Source organism: Scomber japonicus, chromosome 8, assembly GCF_027409825.1.
Source record: "Scomber japonicus isolate fScoJap1 chromosome 8, fScoJap1.pri, whole genome shotgun sequence".
Lineage (NCBI taxonomy): Eukaryota > Metazoa > Chordata > Actinopteri > Scombriformes > Scombridae > Scomber > Scomber japonicus.
In genome coordinates, this window is record NC_070585.1 from 11,384,613 (window position 1) to 11,406,609 (window position 21,997).

Below are 21,997 nucleotides of genomic sequence, written 5' to 3' on the forward strand. Positions count from 1 at the left end.
TTCTTACTGCATACTGTATAGTGATACATTTAATGTTACAGTGCATTTATCCACAACATAAACTTTACCAAAGGTTTTATGGGGAAAAAAGGCAGCAATAACAAAAATACACATTTTGATAGCACAAAATCAACATGTGCATTACAGTGAAAAAAGTATAATGGAAAGAGTACCATGACACAGTAAAAGATAAATAATGACTATCCAACAACTGTACAAGATTTCAAAATATTTAAATACTTCCAGCTGTATTAGTGTTATGAGGCATCAAGCTCATAGGAAGTCCTTCTAGTAATTAATGTGATACACAGAACACTCCCTCAATATGAAGCAAGATCTTTCCTCTGTATGAAATGTTTCACAATTTTCCCCCGATAGTCTAGCTGTGACAAATGCCACAGACACACCCTACTAGGCTTAGTTACGGCCTTACGAAACCACTCCACACTGTGACTAAATGTGACCTCTGACTTCCAGAGTAAAGCTGTAAACTAACACAGGACCGCAGATGCCAGAGGAAGTACGGGAAAGCACGCTACACTCCGTAAAACACACATCACTTCACCTTGAAGCGCAACTAGGCACAATAGCTCTCATGTGTATTCAGGAATTAAGTCCACGATACTAAATGTAGGTACAGCCATAAAGAGATAAAGCCGTTGTTAGAAACTCAAAGCACTGTACCATCTGTGACTCCACAAGAGATCAGCATCTAATGAAAACTGCTGGGTTTTTCTTGGAAGTCTCCCCTTCCTTATTGTCTTTGGACATGTTGGGTATACAGCTATTTCTCAACCTAATCTGACATGAAAGAGCACTGCAGGTTGATGAGTTTGAGGTGTCCAGAAACGGAGTCGCTCTCTATCCGCTAATGCCAGCTGTGTGAAATGACCCAGCAACCTAATGAAAAGAAAAGCATTTTTTTTCTTGAAAAAAAGAAAAAAGAAAAGATAATCTTATCTTACGTCAAGTGAGTCACAAGAGAGGTTTTTAAGTTAAGAGACGGGGCAGTGTTTGAATGTTATCTTCATGCCGTGTGAGGGTTATCTAAATACCACCATCCAACTCTGTCATCAAAGCTGGGAAATGCACATTTAAAAGAAAATAGCTGAATCATCAGGTTTAAGACAGATTTAAAAAGAAACAACAAAAAACATCATACCTGCTGTTCAAAAAAACAAACAGTCTCTATCATACCCACTGAACCCATATAGATCACTGAGGTGCGTGTAACCTACATGCTAACAAAGGTGAGGTAAACCAGATGGCCAGATGTGCTTGAGCTTTTTAATTACATTAAGAACTGTGCCAACAATGTCTTCTCTCACCGGCCTGTGCCCTATCTTGATGAGATCCCCTCCCACTCTACTCCTCAGATTCCAGTCATTTCCCAAGTGTGACGGTTCTCCTTTGCCCGGTAGAAAACAAGTCTGGGCATCGGTAGACTGATATGTGTGGAGCCTACTGTGAGTAAACTGAGACAGTATTGGTTCATTGAGGAGATGATAAAAATCAGTATGATGACAAGAGCTGTGACCTAACAGTCTTTTCTGTTACTGTTTGGCCTTTGCAGTCATCGTTTGGGGTTGAATTTGAGGTGGATGAACCCTAGGTGAAATATGAAATATTAGTTGGCAAATATCAAAAGACAATATGTATGGGAATGGACTCCCTCATAGTGATGAACCCACAGAGAATGATCAACTCATTTCCCTTCAACTTGATGCTTCTTACAGACTGATCATCTTATTCTGCATGTTGCCAACAAAATGTTTTCCCTGTCCTACTTTATTAATGGACCAACTAACTGGTATGGGATGTCCCATATGCCCCCTATAGAGATGGACTTCCTCCCTCTGCTGATGACATCACCTATCACCTCCTGCCTTCTGTTTCCTCTTCCCGTCAGCTGACTTACGCCTACTTTTACAGTACTGTCTCTGGTGACCCCATTCTTGATGAACACCAGATCCTGCGAAAAGATAGCATTGAATGTGTCTGCTTCTGCAACTGTATTTCAAAGGAGTGACAATGCAATAGAGCTCTTGAATATGCCATTATTACAAACCTTTATTTAGCTTCGGTATTCCCCCTATAGGACTTCAAATTCCTTTCTCATGGCTTTGAGGTGCACATTCATCATATGGTTGGACAAAGCTGGTATACAATAAGCACGGCACACAACATAAATACCCACTGCAAAACCGGCTGGAGGGGAGCAGCAGGTGAGGCGGGCATGTGGAAAAACTTATTTGGTTTTGGAGAAGTCGTAAAGGTAAACAAATTAGGGAAGTGAGGGGAAAAAACATGTTCTTCCCACTGTTTTTATTGTACATGGGACGATGCTTCAGGTCATCATTAAATACAGCAAGGATCTCACACTCCATGATACTTGCAACTGTCCGCAAAAGTACATTAATTACACTATAGGGATGGAAACAGTGAAATACTGTAGATGCTTTGGATCGCTTTGTGGGGGAAGCAGGTTCTCTCCAGGTTGTTCACTTAAACCGCAGATAATTGGTTGATATACTGACTCATAGACTGACACAGAAACACAATTTCATGATCTCAAATTAGGACACATTCCAGAGCACAATTACTTCATCTACCTAAAGTAGAACAAAACTTTGAAGGTTAAATTCACCTTCTTTGCAAATATTTGTGGACATCATTATAGAGGGGTGTGTATGTACTCATTTTCTAGCTCCAGTGTCCATCCCCACTCCCTTTAGTCAGACCAGTCTAATGAGCTTGTCACAGAGAGAAATCTACTCAGTCATTAGGCCTCTTAAACGGTTGGGATGTTTCCATGGTGATGGAGAGGGAGAATTATGGGGGTTTGTGCACTCCCGCTCACCTGTTTAAGCATTAACTGACTTTTGAAGGCCAGCCACAGAAGCCCTGAAGCTTTGATGTTCACATTTGCTGAGCACACACACACACACACACACACACACACACACACACACACACACACACATATAAATGCAACATAGCTTCACAGCACTTGAATAATCTGAGAAGCAGCAGTGATAGCAAGTAGCTGCAAGAGATTCTGTTTGCTTGAGCCGAGACCAGACTACATGTTGTCAGGCAAATACTGGCCCAATCTGACAGGACATGAGGAACAAAGATGTGTTCTGTGGAAATAATTCCATTGCGTATTGTGTGACATGGAAGAAAATAGGTAATAAGCAGTCTCCTTTACTTCCTCCCTCCCATGCCAAATCTAATCTGGCAGTCGACACACACCAATAGCCCCAATAGCCAATCAAGTTTGCCTATTTGAGCTTCATGGGATAGTCTGATCTTCCCATCCACCCTGTACAAAAACCGGCTAGGTGGCAACAGTTGCAACTGGGTATTTATCAATATAAAGTCAGGTCAAAGGTGAAAAGTCACAGAACTGACCGGGATGTCTGTTGTGGAAGAGTTTTGCCTGTGAAACCTCCTCTCACTCTTTCTCATTTTTCATCTTTTGCTCTCTGATTTATTCAGGTCCGAGATGGCACAGAGTGCTTGACTCAGCCTGCTGCCAGACAAAGGCCCTACAGTGCAGTCAGTATTATTCAGATCCCTTATCTGCCCTGAGTCCTATGAGATCATCACGTTGCTATGTCTCCCTCACAGAAAAGGATTCACATACTAAGAAAGATGCTATTCTGCAAGTGGAAGCACTGTATTACTGATGTTGCACAGACAAGGGTAATATACACAGAACACACATGCAGTCTTACAAACGCACACACTATCACAGTCACACACGCACAAAGGGGAAAAGGGACTGCTTTGTCTCCATTAGGGAATTTTCATGTTAATAGGATTTTGACTAGGGTGCTGGCTTCAGTTGTTCTCCAGTAAATAGGACATACTCTCTCTTCCCTTCTGGCTATTATCTGAATCTCACCGTCATGGGAGGCATAAGCTCTCCTTGAGAATGACCTGAGGGGCCTTATCCATTTCTCCTTGTTTTGTGCAGAGCAGCTTTCACCCTATCACATGACTAATAATACATGCATGTATTTTCAAAAGTGCCAAAACAGTTTTTAAAAAAAGTATTTTAAAATTTTAATACATGAATACATTTACAAATTGCACTACAGGCTGTTAGAATAACATAATTATTGGTTATGTTCTCTCCTGAGTGCCAGATCCCTACTTTGTCAGTACCATTAGTACACTGTGCTGTTTGAATTGATAATCTGGGTTTATCCTAAAGATTTCTACACCTGTACATTTAAAATGAAGCATATGTCAGTGTTAAATCATGACTTTTGTCAAGTAATACAGAGTAAGCCTACAGTAGAGATGATAACAGGTTATATAACAGTCTTATATTGTGCCAAGTTCAATAAATCTGAATGTTCCCTGTGAGTATATTGCTTCTACCTGCATACATGCACACCCCAGGCAGAGTCACTTTTCACTCTCTAAAACAATACTGTATCATGTACTCGATAGTCCCCTGCTGTAATGTTGTGCAGCATATCTCCATGGTAACCCTATACAAAATTCTGAGCAGAGAATGACCATTGCCGACTGCACACCCACTCGTGCACACACATGCACAAAATACCCTGCATGCATCCCAGCCATATGAATCATGGTGATCTCCTCATCTCATTGGGGTTAAAGAGGGGAATTCCACTTCTTATAGGGCTGCTCCACAATCATGCATGATTTACAGCTCACGCATGATGGGGCACATATATATCATGCTATATGTCGTGCCATGTGCTATATGTAGCGGTGTCAGCATGTCTGCAGACTTTTTATGATAACATCTGATAGCAAACACAAGATTACAAACGTCTGAACTCTACATGTATAAATAAAACATACATGGAAGGGAGACCACCTCTGCTTATGTACATCCTGGGTCTTATTATTGTAGCTGGCGTCTCAATTGGGTAAAATAACATTGGATTCATCAAGCACTGCAGAGATAGTGGACAGGAGTAATGGAAGCCTCTGATGCTTTTGAACAGTCCCATTCATAGTCCAACTATCAAAAGCACCAAAATGAAGGTGAAAACGTTTTGAAAGCTAGATAAATGTCTTCATTTGCAGATCAAGCTAGAGGCTGACTTGGATGTGCAATGCTGTAGTGTTTACAGTGAAATAAAGATAAACTAAATAAAAGGTTGGCATCAAAATGAAGCACAGGATGAGATCTGTTGTTGTTAAGGCTCCTGTTTCCTTGTCCTCATTGTCCAGACTCCACTTCTACAAACAATGCTTTTTCTATGTGAAAATGCAGATCATAGCACAAATAATGAGAAAAATGGCACAGACAGTGAGGTCACTGACCACTGGCGCGATGACGACAGCGGACTGCATCATTATTGTGCTCATTTGCCCTGTTAACCTATCATGCTGCTATCCATTTCAATGCCTCAATACTACTTTTCTATATGAGGAAAACAGTTAAGGGAAAAAACCCATCTCAAAGACTACAAACACACAGCTTCTCTATTCATAGATTTCTCAGTGGAATGTGGATATGTAGGGGTCTGCAACCATCTTATTAGAGGAAATACATACATTTGGTGATTCCATCTGCATATAGCAGACTTGTTTCATTTATGTGTCATTATAGAGTCCATAGCAGATCACTGTTTTGTCCATAAGTTCTTCCATATGCTCCCAGACATCCGGACAATACCCACGATTCATCGTAGCTGCTCGGCTAAATCACAGACAATCCCAGCACTGCAATGCATCTCTGAGGGAACAACAGCCTCTCCCTTCACACACCCACCTGATGCTCCACTTCTCAGAGTGCACATCGAGGCGACTGTCGAAACAAAACCTTTATTAACTGCTGCTCCAGCTGGTGTGGACAACGCATATAATGAAGCTCCCACTATTCAAGTGCACACCTGCCTCTCAGTCAACCTAACCAAGCCTGATATCTCAAATCACGTAAATTCACACAGCAAGCTTTTATCATCAATGAATTGGCCAAAGTCAATTCTAAAGCTGCAATAATCACGTTTTTTTAGATTAACAATGAGTCAGCTGATGATGTGTAATGTGAAGAATGTTGCCTGTTATGACAAACCCAGAGAGAATGACCACACAGCCGTGCAGCCCTGAGGAGATTTCAGGTGTCTTTGTGGCTTGTTGTTTTGGTTTTCTGGTCTGCAACATTAGTGTTCACTCTCATTGCTTCTATCAACCTTGTCACCTGCTGCAGCAGCAGGTAGCTGTGTGTTCAGCTAAAAGTTCTGATACACCCACTTTACACTAACCAGCTTCAAACACAGACAAAGTTAGCTACAAGCTGGTGAGTATAATGTAGGATTAAGCCACTGAAGAGCCAGATGTTCTTCAGGAGTTGGGAAATAGAGAAATAAGGAGAGTAAATAATTCATCTGGTTAATTCTGGCTAATGTTTGCTCCTGAATGCATAAAAAAGCAGCTGTTTGCCAACATGTTCACCATATCAACCTTGTTCTGCTGTCCCCAAGTAGCCAAAAAAACCCTAAAACAAAATCAATTAATACTGCTTAAACAACAAATGTAATATTTTAAGTCAGGTATTGCACCGAATTGTCAAATCATCTATTTTTACTTCAATAACAACTTGATAACTTTGTTTTTTTTAACTGTTTAGATAAAACAAACAAAAAAGGCATCATTTTGGGCTCTGGGAGTTTGTAATGCACATTTAATGGATCAAACAACTAATTATTAGATTGATTAATAGCTGAAACAATCAATACTTGCAGCTCTATTTAAGACAAACCAAGGGAAAGTGATTTAGCAGGAATGAATCAAGAACCTCAAGGTCCATATAAACAGTTGGGTTTTCCCAAGGGAACACCAGCCGTCACTGCATGTTTTCTCCTGGGGTGTCTAGGCAAACGAAAGCTCAGAGTCAGTCAAGCCAAATTCCTGTGTGCTTGTGTGTGTTGAGAGAGAGGGGAGTGACAGCCGAGGATTTCTATAAAAATCAGGACAACAACTTGAGAAACTTCTTCCTCAAGATACTTTGCATACACATTGGTAACATTCATTTAATCCACACATGCTGACAAGGTGAGGAGGGATGGAAAAGAAGCTAAATCATCTGCAAAAAAGGCAAAACTACACATGACTGGTATGGCTAAATGACTGAAAAGAGGAGCTTCTGCAGTTTGTCCCATTTCCCTTCACCTCCATAAAGTTTGGCCTTTTAATCACTATCACATGTTTACCTGCCTGGCGGCTCGCAGTAAGTCTAAACACTTAAGTCTTTATGGCTCTATAAGCAGTAACATGATACATGAACATCAGCTGAAATGTAAAGAAAGATCAAACAAACTTGTATCAACTATAAACTAAAATGATCATTTCACATTTGAAAGCCTGAGCTGGGTCACAGTTTACCCTGTTACTGCCTTCTCACTTCTCACCTCAAGCCAAAGCTCACAAAAGAGGAGCAAGTGTATTTGTTTTCAGTTACAATGTGGAAAAATGTTGGACAGTGCAGGGGGGGGTAGAGAGAGGGGGAGGCAGGGCGGGCGGGGGGGGACTGCACCCCTCCCAGAAAACACACACATGGGGCGGAAACACATTTTGTATTTCTAGCTATTTCAACACAAACGCACTGTAGGCTCTGCAGGGTTCTCTATAAAGAATTCACTGCTGGTGGTATCCAATATCAAACAATGAGCACCATGACCGCCTAATCTCCAAATATCTCATCCCTACGTCTAGATATTTGACTTGACTCTGGATGAGTGAGATTCACTTTCTAGAAAAACAATCAAGCTTTAGATCAGCACTTGGTTTACTGCCTCTCCAAGCAGCTGGAGGGAGACTGAAGCAACATTATTTATGTTTCCAAAAGTGCACTTCCATTGTGTCCTCTTAGATGTTGTACACCTTCATGGGTGTTCTCAGACAACTGATTCCTATTGCTAGAGTCACATAATAAATACAGACCAATGAGAAAGAAGGGAACAGAGAAGGATGCACAGAAAAAGAAGTTAGTGTATGAAAAAAAAAACAATTCTAACTAACATGTTACCAGTAAAATAGGTGAGAAATAGGTGAGGAAAGCAAAACACATTATAGGTGAGTGAGGGGTCTGAAATTGACCAATTAAAACATAAATCAATTGAATCTGAATGGAGGGGCGCACACTCTGAACTCGCCCTCCTAATCAATCTGTTTTGTATTGGTGTCACGGGATGAAGAGTGAACTTACACCTGGCGCCCTTTGAGTCCATTCTGCCGGTGATGCTGTCCATGAGAGAGTTGCTGCAATTTTAGTGTAAGTCCATGAGTGAGTGAGTGTGTGAAGGCGTGTGTGGACGGGCTCCTGCTGACAGATAGCCTACAGTCGATCCATCACTGATTCCCGGCCAGGTCAGGAACTTCAGGGGAGACCGCTTCTCTGCTGGGTCCTAAAGTCTGTCAACGAAGTAGCTGCCCAGAATACATAAAACTCAGCTAGATGCAGGGGCGATTCTAGGATCAGACCTTTAGAGGGGCAATTTGACATAATACAATGCCCTGCAAGTGTTCAAACCTCCAGGGAAATTACTCATTTCATTAAATAATGTAAATTGCAACAATAAATATTAATACATGGTAGAGTGATCTACTATAGTGTATGATAATAATGGTTCAGAATAAACAATCACAGATTTCTACAGAGAGGACCCTGAAATAGTTAATGAACCCTGAGGGAAAGACAATATTAATGACAGAACTATCCAAAGTACATTCAACCTAAAACAAAAACCTTAAAATAAAACCATTTGCATTGATAGCGTAAGTGTTTGTCCCATCTCTAACAGACAGGCTTGCAAAATAATTAAATATTTTTTAGGGAAAAAAAAAACAACATAATATTTGTATCTATTTGTAGGGTTGCTGAGATCAAATTTAGGGTCAGGGTCTAAAAAGGATCTAAAATTGCCACTGGCTAGATGGGTATATAACCTAATTAAATGATTAATTAAGATAAAGGAATGATTTGACATTTTGTAAAAAAGAATAAAATAAATAAATAAATAAATAAAAATTTATAAATAAATAAAGCTTACAGTCTTTCCTGTGTATAGTTAGACAGGAAGGTTATACCACTCTAACCTCTGGTGGGTAAGTGAGTAGTTGGAGCCAGCAGAATGGTTAGTTTAATTTAGCATTACTGGAAACAGCGGAAGGACAGCTAGCCTGGTTCCACAATATGGCCACCAGGTTAGCTGTTCCTCCCTGATTCCAGTCTTTATGCAAAACTAGGATAACTGTCTACTGGCAACAGCAGTTATAGATTTACTGTACAGGTGAGAGTGACATCGATCCTCTCATTAAACAGACTCTTTTCACTGCACAGCTGTAATTAATAGCATTAACGATGTCTCCATTGCATTAATTGTTGCGCTGTAATTAGTTCACCTAAATGCAATTCAGCCATCATTAAGGATATTAATGACACTTGTGCTTATCCTGCTTTGAAGAGTCAAAATGTCTGCCGTGAAAAGGCAAGAAAGTGATTAGTGCCTATTTACCAAAACACAACATACTGCGTGTAGGATTTTTTAAATGATTTTTAATTATGTATAAGAAAAAAGGAGGCAGAATTTGGTTTCAAGTTTAATTTTTAGTGACAAAATCAAAAATAACAGTATTCAAAGAAAAGTCTTCAACAACCCTGGATCTTTGTCAGTGTGTTAAATATCTTGCAGAGCATTTCATTGTGAGTGATTATAATCTCTGTAGCTACAAAATTATTGGATTATCATTCTAAAAGAATATAAATAATAGTGAATGTAAATGTATGGATGACTACTGTCTTTATACTAAAACATTGAGTCACCATCCTATTGCAATGAGCTGGAAAATGAACAAGAGGACTGAAATGGTGTTTCTTTTATCTATTAAATCTACTGAATTGCACATTCTTATAGGTTACCTTACAGCTGCACAGTGACTGTATCTATTGGTGGCCTTTAGCTATGTAACCATAACATTACATGGAAGTGGTCTGCTAATCTGTATATTTGCATTCTCACTTTGGTTTTCATGTTCACATAAATCAATGCAGTTCACACATACAATTGTAAAAATGTGTCCACCTCCCATTGCTTCTTGTTTGTTTCAATATCAATCAATGTAAACCAGAGGGAACACAGTATTTTTTTTTCGTGAGAAAGCAAAAACAGGGGAATGGGTAAACAAAATGCATCCTTATGAACCAAAGCAAAATGTGTTTTCACTCATTCATTCTTGTCATCTAATCATTCACACTGGTAAAGTGTCATAAATGATATACTGTAACTACATTCTACTCATTCAGATTGCTGGTGCTGCACACTCATAACTAAGAGAGCATAACAAATAAGGCAAAGCCAAAATTCTCCTCATTGTGTTTTAGTACTGCGGCTCTGGTCACAGACATCCCCTCATGTGGCCTTATAGGGGCACAGTCATGCCTACACCCATCTTTCAGGCTTAAGAAAAGCACAACACTACTGTACATGGCATCCACGCCTATTGCTTACACACCACTCCATCACACAGACACAGCTGCACTGGCAACCATGTACCTGTAACAGTTAATCAGTCTGTCTGTGCATAATGTCTCTGTTGCCTTCCCTCTGTATCCCAGAGGTCCACACTGGTGTGACCAGAATTTGGTTCGTCATATGAGGAGATCTAGAACAGGTTCTCAGCCATGGCAGTGAAACTGAGTAGAAGTCTTCCTATGTCTTTCTATCCTCCCTACACTGAGTCTCTTGCGGTACTTATGGCAGTATTTGACAGACGTCAGTACATTATTAAAAAAGACGGGCCTGTTTCTTTAGCTCATTTCTCTTCCACAGAGCCAGCCGGTCAAAATCCTCTACAGTCATGCCAAACACCTGGACAAACTCCTCTGGGGACAGGTGACGCTGGGAAACACAGGGACAAAGAGAAGACACAATGTTAACAGATCATACCAAACTTCATACACCTCTACTTCACCATTTACACGTCGAACAGGCACAACTTCCACACACCATAGTTTAGTTTAATGACCCATTCATAATTTACCTCTAGTCTGGCTCTGTCTACATCTTTGGGCAGCCTGTTGCGCCCTCTGGTGGTGACAATAAGTGCTTCATAGGGGTAAATCTGTAGGGAATAAAGGAGCGGTCATGTTTTATCTCACTTCCACAGAGACTTCCTTACAATAACACTGGGATTATGCCACATGTAGGCCAACTGACATGACATGTATTATTTAAGATATTCTGTTAAAGCCTTACCTTGTATTCTGCTGGGAATAAAGAGGAAGAAAATTAAGTCAGTACAATGGAGAAAGGATTTGATTAATAACTTGCTTTATTTTGAACATGTTTTAAATTCATATTAAATTACCTCTGCTTCCCCAGTTGACCTCACTGTCATACTGGTACTGGTAACAATCTGCACTTTGAGGCTGCAGGTACAAAGAGGGACAATGAGTTCAATAAGAGTAGACAGAGACATAATTTAGACTACAATATTGCATAAGCATGGGAATGATAACAGAAAGACATTATTCAACTGTCTAATAAAACAGATCCATCAAAATTCTCAGACATGCATGATCATTAACATCTAATCATGTCTTGTTCGTTGTGGTCTTACCCTTTGGATGCCGTTGCGTCCATATCCTGGTAGTGAGGCTGACTTACAAACAAAATCTAAAATACAGAAAATAGTAATAAACTGTTACTATAGTCAAGCCAACAGCGACTTAAATTTAGCAGTTTGGCACACAGAAAACAGAAGTCAGTGCCAGAAGATGGCGCTCACCACTAACAGAACATTGTCTCAAATTCCAGATGTGCCCACTATATAAAACTGGAGCCTTGTGGGTGTTGGGTCTTTGAATTCAGCACAAATACACCATTTGTGTATAAATCACAGCCCCCACTCAAAAACTACACTTTAAAACAGCAAGTATTATAATGAACTAGAAACTGACCAATGACCGGCATTTCAGTATAGTAATGAAATGATGATGAACTCACCACTATTAGTGCTGTACTGAGATCGAGGAGCTGTTAAAGAGAGAAAGATTATACAGTTATAAAATACCTTCTTATTTCAAAAACATATATGTTGCAGGATGTTTAACCTGCCTTCCTCAAAATCCCTCAGAATATATTCTGTCTAGTTAGAGCAAGGACTGAGAGAGAAACAAGAAAAGGAGTGCGTTGGGTACCCATGAAGCAAGGAACACAAAACATCAAAGGTGCAGGAAGGCAGAAAGAGGCCAGGCAAGACTGGTTTAGGGAAGGAGAAGAGGAATCACAATAACAACAACGTACAAACACACAAGCAAAAAGAGGTGCATTGCATGCCCCACTATCTAACCACGCAACACAGCTTGTATGGTTACAAGCCTTTTGTTCCTTTCAACTGTAGCCAGCAGAGTGCTATTCAGTTGTGTCCCCTCCCATCTGAGAAACAGCTTTAATGAGAGATCTTACTGCTCATAAATAAACCAGGATATGGGACACCAGCTGTGAGAGTGCGAGAGTGAGATAGATACACAGATAGATGGATGGATAGATAGAGAGACAGAGAGTTAACAGAGAGGAATGTAGAGAGCGATATCGGGAGACAGGGGAAGAGGAAAAAGCATGCAAAGTGTAGATGGAGATGACGAAAGAGACGGAGTGAGGAAGTGAAAAGAAGCACTTAAAAAAGAAGCAGGACAGATGAAGAGAGGCTGGTGCCTGAATTTCAGAGGCTAAAATAACAGTTCCAATATGCTGCACGATCAGTGAAGCATGGCCTAACAAACAGAAACAAGTGCGGTAGCTTTAGGCCTCCTACTGCTGCTTGATCACATCCCAAACATCTGCACACCTACTTAAACATTCAGTAGCTTCAAACATTCAGATCAGTGTGATCAGACAATGACAGGACACATGTGCTGCTGCTGACAGTCTATGACAGGTTTGACAACAGCTGCTCTCCCCTCTCAACATCTTTCCATCTCAATAAACTTCCCCCCTCCCCTGCAGCAGCCATGACCCTCCCTGACCTGCGTCCACAACCTCACTGCCCTCGCCGCAAACCTTGATGACAGTAGATATTAAAGCTCATAAAAAGCCCTTGTGGCGACATATACACACACAATGGAAGGGACATAGACATGGTTGGACAGTCTCTGGGACAGATATACAGTCATAGGTACGTAAACTTGCAGAAACAGAAAGTACAAGAGACAAATGGGGGGAGATGCATGGGGGGCAGGGTGGATCCTTACATCCGTTGACAGTGTTGTTGTACGCTGTGGTGCCGTAGCCTGTAGTGTTCAGTGTTTCCTTGCTCCCACTACGAGAATTCCTCGCACTGCCCCAGGGGTCGTTGTCATAGGAACCAGATCTAGCTTTCATCTCCTCCTTTAGGATCATCCTCCCGATGCCACTCCCAATCTGAGGGAGGCACAAGGAATGAGGGAAGGGGCAGAATGGGTGAAAATGGAAGAGACATAAGGGAAAACTGTTAATTTAATGTACAGTGAACGCAAGATGGTGAGAGAAGCAAATATAGAAATGGAGGATAATTATGGCGCTATACCATAAAAAGTGCATTATTTATTGGGGGTTTCTGAGGAAGGGGGGACTGGTACCCGATGTTGAAGAAAAGGAGATAGAGAATAATGAAGCTCTTACTCTTTGAAGACTGTGACTCCAACTCTCTTCATCTCCTCCTGTCGAGAACCGTCTTCTCGGCACCCGATAGGCTGAGAGGGGAAAGAGATAAAAGAGATTCCCTTTGTGTGAATATAGAGCTCAGAGTGGAACCCAGTAACAGAGTGAAAGAGTGAATAAATATGACAACACAGAGTTACAAAATGAACTGCACTCCTATGCATTTGGTCCCATGGAAAATGCAGCTTGCCACTCTAAACTCAGTCTTTCCTACCTTTGGGGGAGCTTGCGTAAGGGTAGTAGTCAGACTCTGACTGGGTGTATGGCTCAGGAGAATATGTGGACAGTCTGGAGGATCTGAGGATGTCCTCGCTGGTCCTGCTTTTGGTGGCTGCATCCAAATGATTGTCTGTGAAGAAATGGATTGAGTAAGGAGAGAAAAGGGAAGCAGACAGAACCAACGTAATTGGTAATCCGCTTAAAGGGATAGTACGACATTTTGGGAAATATGTTTCTTGCCCAGAGAAAATGAGAAGATTGATACCACTCTCATATCTCTATGTCAATAATCAACATGTTAAATCTTGTTTTTAATTAATAGGTTATGAAACCTATTAAGAGTCACTATGTACTAGTGAGCTTTTGTTGACTTTGGCAAAGCCAGGCTAGGTCTTTCCCCTGATTACACTCTTTATGGTAAGCTAAGCTAACAGCCTCCAGCTTAGCAGACATAATATGAAAGTGATGAAAGTCAGTGTTCTCATCTAGCTCTCAATAAGGTTAAGAACTGTTACTTCCCAAAATGCCAAACTATTCCTTTAAGACAGCGCACTGCTCAGGAGAAAAATATGTTCATGATGTACAGCGAGAGGAGTACATTTACGCTACATATCCACAGTCATCCTCCAACCATTCCTGTCAGAGGAGATCAATATTTCAGCCAATAGCATGAAAATAACCAGCATTAAAGTGAGTTCAGTTACTGTTCAGCCTGAGGCACGCAGTCATTTCATGAGTGGTGCAAGGCGATGATATTGATGCCACTCTGCACTAAAGCACAGTCGATGGAAGTCAATGGGGTTGACATGCAGTGTAATGTCAAATAGATCCCACTTCACTCTGTTAGCCATTAACCATGCCTGCCCCGATCCATGATCCATTGGCTTCCTATATACATGATACATCACAGCGATGGCAGACTTTGTCATCTTGTGGACACACACTTTTTGCTCGGCGACAAGGCGAGCCGTTTAACACAAACACACATTCATAGCAAGGGGTGACGATTAAAACTTCTGTCGGGGGAAGTTCAGTTGTACAGTGTTGACGTGAGCTACACAGGAAGAGAGACACATACTGTACACACAGACAGACATACATTCAATACCTCTACAGCGAGACGAGGGAGGTACTTACAGTGGCAAGGTCGCCGGGTAAAGTGGAGCAGAGGTGTGGAGGGGTGTGAAAAAAAGTGATTGGATGCAATAAAAAAGGGTGAAAAGAAAAGGGAAAGATTATTGGAGCGTCCCCAATTGGATATATGACAACGTGAGAGCTTTGCTACCCATACAGAGTTCAAGGATGAAGCCAGAAAACAGCTCTATACAGGTAGCAAACTTGTTATCTGAATAGTACATAAAAGGCCTTTGTTGCATACCGCAGCATGACTTCACAAGTGTCTGTTGTGCCTTTGGATTCACATCAATCGTGTTTAGTGCTGGAACAAGTGAAAATAATAATCAATAGCTGTTTAAGAAGACATCAAGTAGTAGAAAGATCAATGTGACAGATGTTGAACGCTTTTTCAAACTTGCCATTGACAGTAGATGCTGAATTGTCATGTGCAACAATGTGTCATTATGGCCAGTGATGTACTAATCTAATTATGGTAGAGAAACATACTGTAGAAGGGTGAAAATGTCTACTCACGGGTCGACACATTTCACTGACTGACCCACAAATAACAACACACACATAACAGAGAAACATGCAGGACTACGAGACAGATAAACTGTCATCTTCAGAGAGGTTAAAGCTTTTTTTTTACCAATGTAATGTGACGAGAGGGTAATGAATCTTTTTCTTCTGAATGTTTATACCGAAGCACACTACCCAGACGGCTGAAGTGCATGGAAGTTTAATTGCTTGTAAAGAAGGCAAAAATAGCATCTTGTGTTAACCACGCTTCTGTGCTATTTAACTGAGCGACAACATAAATCCTCACAATTAAGAAATCAGACTCCCCTCTCACATACTCCTTCTGTTTTCTGCAAAAGTGAGTGCAGAAGCTGCCTATCCCTTGAAAACAATCCGAGCAGCATGTCATCTACTTAAATCGTATACCGACCGCTTTCTAACAAGGCTAAGCTGAGAAATGACTAAATAAAGAAGGCTCCACAGCAAATATGAATTCCAGTTGTAATACAGTTTTCCACCGTGCTTTGTTCCTTTGTCCTGGTCTATTCTAGTGAACAGTGTGTCCTCAGAGTCCCATGTACTCAACACTTGTCACGCCTGAGCAACCTTCACTTCATTCATGGCCTGCTCCAACCCTATTTTCAGACAAGAACCTGCCGCGCTGTTGGAACTGCACACAGAAGCAGGCCTGTGTTTTTAGTGAGCTTGTTTCATGCACACTAAACATTGCTCTTTTATAGGTAGCCACTAACTATTGATTATCTTCCATTATAAAACAAGCTACACAAGTCGAACTCTATTTCCCTCTTGCATTGTCTAGCACGGTATCAATCATTTCCATCTATCTGTTTTTGTTTGTAATGATTTCAATAATAAGTGGAACATCAATACAAATCCATACTAAATCCCGAGGGGTTAAAACCATCTACAGTATATCCAGTACTCAAACACAGCATGACTACACTGACAGGTGGACAGGCAGGCTAAGGCGGGGCTAACTGCACTGTACCCGTTCTCGAATAGATGGGAGCCTTCCTGTAGATGTTGGGGTCCCCTGTAGCTGAGGAGAAAAAGAGGAAATGGACAGGTGAAACGTGGAAGAGTAAAAGGAGGAGATGCTTGAGGATGAGAGTTTCTGTTGGGATGATAGGATGGGAGGAAGGAGGAGGTAGGAGGGATGGTAATAAAGGAAGGTAAAGGTGAAGTATGAGGGGAGGAATATACCAGAGCAATTATGTGCGGTATAAAAATACGACTTTCACACCCCCTCGTTCCCGACGGAACTTAAAATAACCTTTCTGAATGACTTGTATTAATGAATAATGCCCCCCATCCCCCCCCCAACCTTTGGAGTTAATCTATGATATTTTGAGTGGTGCAATGAGCGATGAGTAGTCCTACCTGGTACATGAAAATGTTTAGGGGGCTGGTTTGTGGTGGGTGTGTTTGACCGCCCCTCTTGGCCGTAATAAGGTGAGCTCCTGCCACTCTCAGAGCCTGCAGCCAGCCACAGCCAATCACAGCAAAGGAAACATGAGCATGAGGGAAGGTCTCAACACAAGTCTCATCCATACAAATGAAATCCCAAAAAGGCCCAAACACTCATTCAAATTACAAAGTGATATTGGTGTTAACTTTTCCACTTGTGTAATGACAAAGGTTATTATGACAGTAATTACAGTGTCAATGCACATGTGTAAGAGTTAAATGTAATGACAGCCAAAGAGCAACAGCAATATATGTGGTAGCCAAACAATTATTTGGAAGTGGAGTGAAAGATAGGTGTAAATCTTTTGTCACCCTTGATATTAAATGAGGGCATATTTGTTGCTAATACAATAGTGGCGATGACAAACAGATGGAAATGGGAAGCAATTTGATCTCTCTTAAAGGAACAGTTCCATATTTTGCAGCAGTTTATTTGCTTTCTTGTGTTAGGTGAAAAAGATCAATACACTCTCATGTGGAGAGGGGTATCGATCTTCTCATCTCATCTTCTCTTTCGGCAAGAGAATAAGTATATTTTATAAAATGTCTAACTACTCTTTACTTCACTTAACTAGAATCTTCAAAATTAAAACATTCTTGGGACCACAGACTCCACAAACTCCACACAAAGTATATATTTCACATTATGTGAAACATGACTGACTTATTTTTTGATATAAGCAGACAACCAACAATGAATGCCACCTGACTCACCAGGGTAGCCATAGTGCTGCGGTGAGCGAGGCATGATGGGTGACATGCCTTGACGACTGTATGTTGGGGAGTCAATATAACCTGGACTGGAGCACCGCCTGTGCTTAATATCCAAGCTGTCATAATCCTATAGAGACCAAGGAGAGGCAAAGAGGAGACGAATAGCTTTGTGACGGGTCTAAATGACAACACAACACTTGTTTAAACTTGTTTTAATTGGTCTGCTATTTACTGGGAGGAAATGTTCTTACCTGAGAATAGGGAGAGAGTGTCCCAAGTGACTGGAGCATCCGTAGAAAAAGAAGAGTTATTATTTAGACTGGAGCAAAGTGACAAAAAAAAAGTAACAAAAACGTGTTATACAGTATAGCATGTATTTACAGGACTATAACAGAAGTATAGACCGTCTTTTCAGATTTGATCTATGCTCTGTTTTAACCTACATTACTTTGTTGCATGGAACAAAGTAATGACATGCATCCAAATGATCATTTAAAGTTAATTAAAGGAATAGTTTGACATTTTGGTTAAAGCTTGCAAAGTAGCTCTTTTTGTTTAATCTACACACAAACTGTAAACATGTCACGCTGCTTTTCATGGGGCATGTTCATTAGTTATAGTAGCTTTAACAGTGCACTTAGGCAATTTGTTCTTTCCTTATTTACAGCATTTACTGTTTCTCACACTATCATTCTTTATGCTAAGATAAGTAAATCAACTGCTGGATCTTATGTCACATTTAGCATAGACATGTGAGAGTGGTATCCATTGATGGACAAGGAAGTGTACACGTGCTCTTTTCCAAAATGTTGAACTATTCCTTTAATCATATTTATACATTTACCAGCAAATAATTTCCTGAATGCATGCAGTAAAATCCACCAACCTGGAACTTCAAACAAATATTACAAAATATTCATACATACTTGAGGCTCATCATTTTCAATTTCTACCATATGTTACTGAAAAATACCCACGATTTTTAACATACAGTAAGTATGTGGCTCATTTTACATTCAGTACACAATAAGGACAAAGTTCACTGCTGTTGTACAGTAAACAATGTCCTCTGATGATGTTGCCAGCTCAGTAAATGCCTCTGGTTATAAAAAGAGAGAAAAATAGAAAGAAAATGCAAATGAGCATTATGCTCCTAATTATGCATCAAAGTATGTAAGCTCAAAAATGGATAAACTACTGAGCTTCTGAATCCCATTTTTGACCAGGTTTTTGTTTTCTTGTTTTTTTCTGAGGGTCTAAAGTCTATCCAAATTGAAACTAAAGAGCCAATCAAATACCATATGACTACGATCTGATAAATACACACAACATCTAATCAGATAAGCTCAAATGTCAGGCATTATTTACAGCAATGCACCATTTGAGAACTAAACAAAGGGGTTTCTCCCAAAAAGCACACCAGTGATGAGACGAATGCTAAGTTTGGCCTGGAGTGTGTAGCAGTAGTACCTCCCCATAGCTGTAAGTGTCTAGCCTGTCATCAAAGGTGTATCTGTGGAAGGGCTGGTATGAGGAGGATATGAGGTCTGGCTGTTGGACCTCGTATATGGCCTTGACCTTTGGCAGGGCAGCTAGGTCCTTATAATCTAGGATCTCATTCTCCACTCTGGCCTGGAGAGAGGACACACACATACACCCACCAAACACAGAGACAACAGCAACATGGAGCAACATCAACCACATGGACAAGGCACAGTTACAAAAAAGAATGGAAACTCCACCAGTGACAGCAAGCAGTACATGCAGCGTTGAGAGGAATGATGGGCCGAAAAAGCTGATGAGGCACACAGACAGCACGCAAGTCTGCATGCACAGTATGCGTGTGTGTGTGTGCTCATCAAAAAGTACACATATGCACTGCAGAAACCTGACAGCAGTGTAAGTTGTTGACCTTCAGTAGCTCAGTATGTGTGAGAAAGAGAGCAGAGGGAGCAAAAGAGTGCTGGAGAGAGAGCGGGAGGGAGAGGAGACAGTATGGACGACAAGCGTGCTTACACAGCATTTCTTCCTCATCCATCACCTTAAACAGAAAGGTCATTGATTATGAGATGAGAGCAGAGCAGGGCAGGGCTGAGCAGAGAGCGGTGACTCCTGCTTGCATGCAGACAACCCTTGACATGCTAATACTGCCAACAAGCAGCAACACTCAGCAGTCTGCCAAGCAGCACAGTTAGACACTGTTTCATTTCTGGCTGAAGTCTCATTTTGAAATGGAAGTGGTCCAACTCTGCAAGAGATAGAGTGACGGCCTTCAAATTAACCTGAGATGTTAACTAGTTTTCAGCTTTTGATATATTTTGTCTGACCAGGATGGCCAACTGGAAGGCACTGATCTGTTGATTTGCTGGTTCAAAGACATCCTGAGATGAAAAAACGATTGGATCACACATTTTTTTCATTTACCTCTGGGTGTATCTACTCATGCAGCTAGTTTTGCTTTAATCTGTCCAGGTTTTGACGTATCTGTCTCTGAGATTTCTTCTGCAATGCAATACAATCAAAGTGAGTAGAAATGTGTTTGTAGTGCTTAAAGTTTTGAAAAATCTGTTACTGTGGATAATCCATATTTTTCATTACAAGAAGTGTCTATCAAAGAAAGTCCCTGATAAAACAGTTGACAGCACCCACAAAGTTACATGTAAGTGACATTTTGACAGCATTTCTGTGACTGTATTTCACTGTGTAGTTACAGCCTTCTTCAAGCTGAAATATGGCCATTAAAATATTTTAGAGTTTTCTGAACAAAATCCCCTTTTAACCAAATTTGGCCCTCATTTAACCTAGACACACAGACAGCTTTCAAATAGCAAATCATCAAATATGTGCTTCCTGGGCACTGATGCCTGAAAATCACAAATACAGTATAACACACAAATATTGTGTTAATCTTGATTTATTGATAAGAAAGTGTGAAAAAAGTTGTTTCTTGTGGTTAACAAGATACTTTATAACTGTCTTACTTCTTTCTAGATCATGACGCATCACCAGTGACAACAGATGTAAGTAAACAGATAGTGAACAGGCCAAGGGAGTGAGCAGCCTCTAAGGTTGGAGCTTAATTATTCAAGACTATGGTTGGTGCTTGTGTTTTTGGTGTAGCAATTTTAGGGTTAGCTATGTGGCAGTGGCAGCTAAAACCTACTTCATAAGTTACTTACACATATAACCCTACTGGGAGAGCCAATGGAGGAGCCAGGAGGAGAGATGGAGGTTTCCGACAGGCGTCTGTGCTGTGAGGTACCGACAGACGAAGAAAAGTAGAGGGTGAAGAATGCACACTGTAAGGAAATTGCAGTTTTCTTTTTTTCTTTTCACACTGTAATTTCAAATTCTCACCCTAAGTCTCCTCTCTGCCCTCGCAGCCTGCTTGCATAATGGGTGCCACACCTCACACCCTGAAAAAGAACCAGAGAAGGAGAGAAGACAGATTGGTGACGGGTGTTCCCTCGTGCTATGCATTCATCTACATGTAAGCTGTGTGTGTGTGTGTGCGTGTGTGTGTGTGTGTGTGTGTGTGTGTGTGTGTGTGTGTGTGTGTGTGTATGTGTGTGTGTATGTGCGCGTATTTGCGCATCAAGTTTCACCTGTCAGGTACATTTCCTCTCCCTCTTTGAACATCAAGTTACAGCGGGCGCAGCGAGCACAGGTTGGATGGTAGTGCTTCCCTCCCGCCTGAGTAGAGGAGTGAAGATGAGAGAAGAAGAGAGAAGAAAAGAGGAGAGGAGAGGAGAGGAGAGGAGAGGAGAGGAGAAGAGAGGAGAGGAGAGGAGAGGAGAGGAGAGGAGAGGAGAGGAGAGGAGAGGAGAGGAGAGGAGATGAGATGAGGGGTTTAAAAGAACATAAATGATCATAAACAGTGTCACAGAGATGGGGTTTATCTATAAGCTGCGGCGCCATCCTGAGCATCTCATTGTCTCCATATGTTTTACTGTATATCACCTGACCACAAATGGCCTCATACTGTATTGAGATCATAGCATAGCCTGTAGTTGTTCCATCAGTATGCAGCAATGACGCGATAGCCACCACTCATTCTCCTCCATGCCATAATTAGAGCAAATATTCCTGTAGGTCAGCCACATGAAGAAATGTGTTGGAGTGTGTGTGTGTGCTACAGAGAGAAAGAGGGAAGTAGGTGGCCATGTAAGTGAAGGACACAGAGTGCCCCGAGAGAACACATCCAAACACATGTCACGCAGGTGAACATGGTCACGTGAAATGAT

General features: G+C 41.1%; 1 protein-coding gene across 1 annotated transcript in view; it reads right to left on the bottom strand.

Moving 5' to 3' along the window:
- Window positions 1–9,587: 9,587 nt before the first annotated feature.
- ablim3 (actin binding LIM protein family, member 3) overlaps window positions 9,588–21,997 on the bottom strand; it is a 39,967-nt gene continuing 27,557 nt past the window's right edge. The window contains exons 8-23 of the mRNA XM_053323540.1: window positions 21,359–21,446; window positions 21,111–21,169; window positions 20,933–21,004; window positions 19,224–19,385; window positions 18,005–18,034; window positions 17,754–17,880; window positions 16,953–17,048; window positions 13,909–14,043; window positions 13,656–13,726; window positions 13,247–13,415; window positions 12,000–12,029; window positions 11,614–11,669; window positions 11,362–11,422; window positions 11,250–11,260; window positions 11,035–11,115; window positions 9,588–10,892 (exon numbers count right to left, since the gene is read on the bottom strand). Coding sequence (XP_053179515.1) covers window positions 10,779–10,892; window positions 11,035–11,115; window positions 11,250–11,260; window positions 11,362–11,422; window positions 11,614–11,669; window positions 12,000–12,029; window positions 13,247–13,415; window positions 13,656–13,726; window positions 13,909–14,043; window positions 16,953–17,048; window positions 17,754–17,880; window positions 18,005–18,034; window positions 19,224–19,385; window positions 20,933–21,004; window positions 21,111–21,169; window positions 21,359–21,446 — 1,362 coding nt within the window. The 3' untranslated portion in view covers window positions 9,588–10,778. The remainder of the gene's footprint in view (window positions 10,893–11,034; window positions 11,116–11,249; window positions 11,261–11,361; window positions 11,423–11,613; window positions 11,670–11,999; window positions 12,030–13,246; window positions 13,416–13,655; window positions 13,727–13,908; window positions 14,044–16,952; window positions 17,049–17,753; window positions 17,881–18,004; window positions 18,035–19,223; window positions 19,386–20,932; window positions 21,005–21,110; window positions 21,170–21,358; window positions 21,447–21,997) is intronic.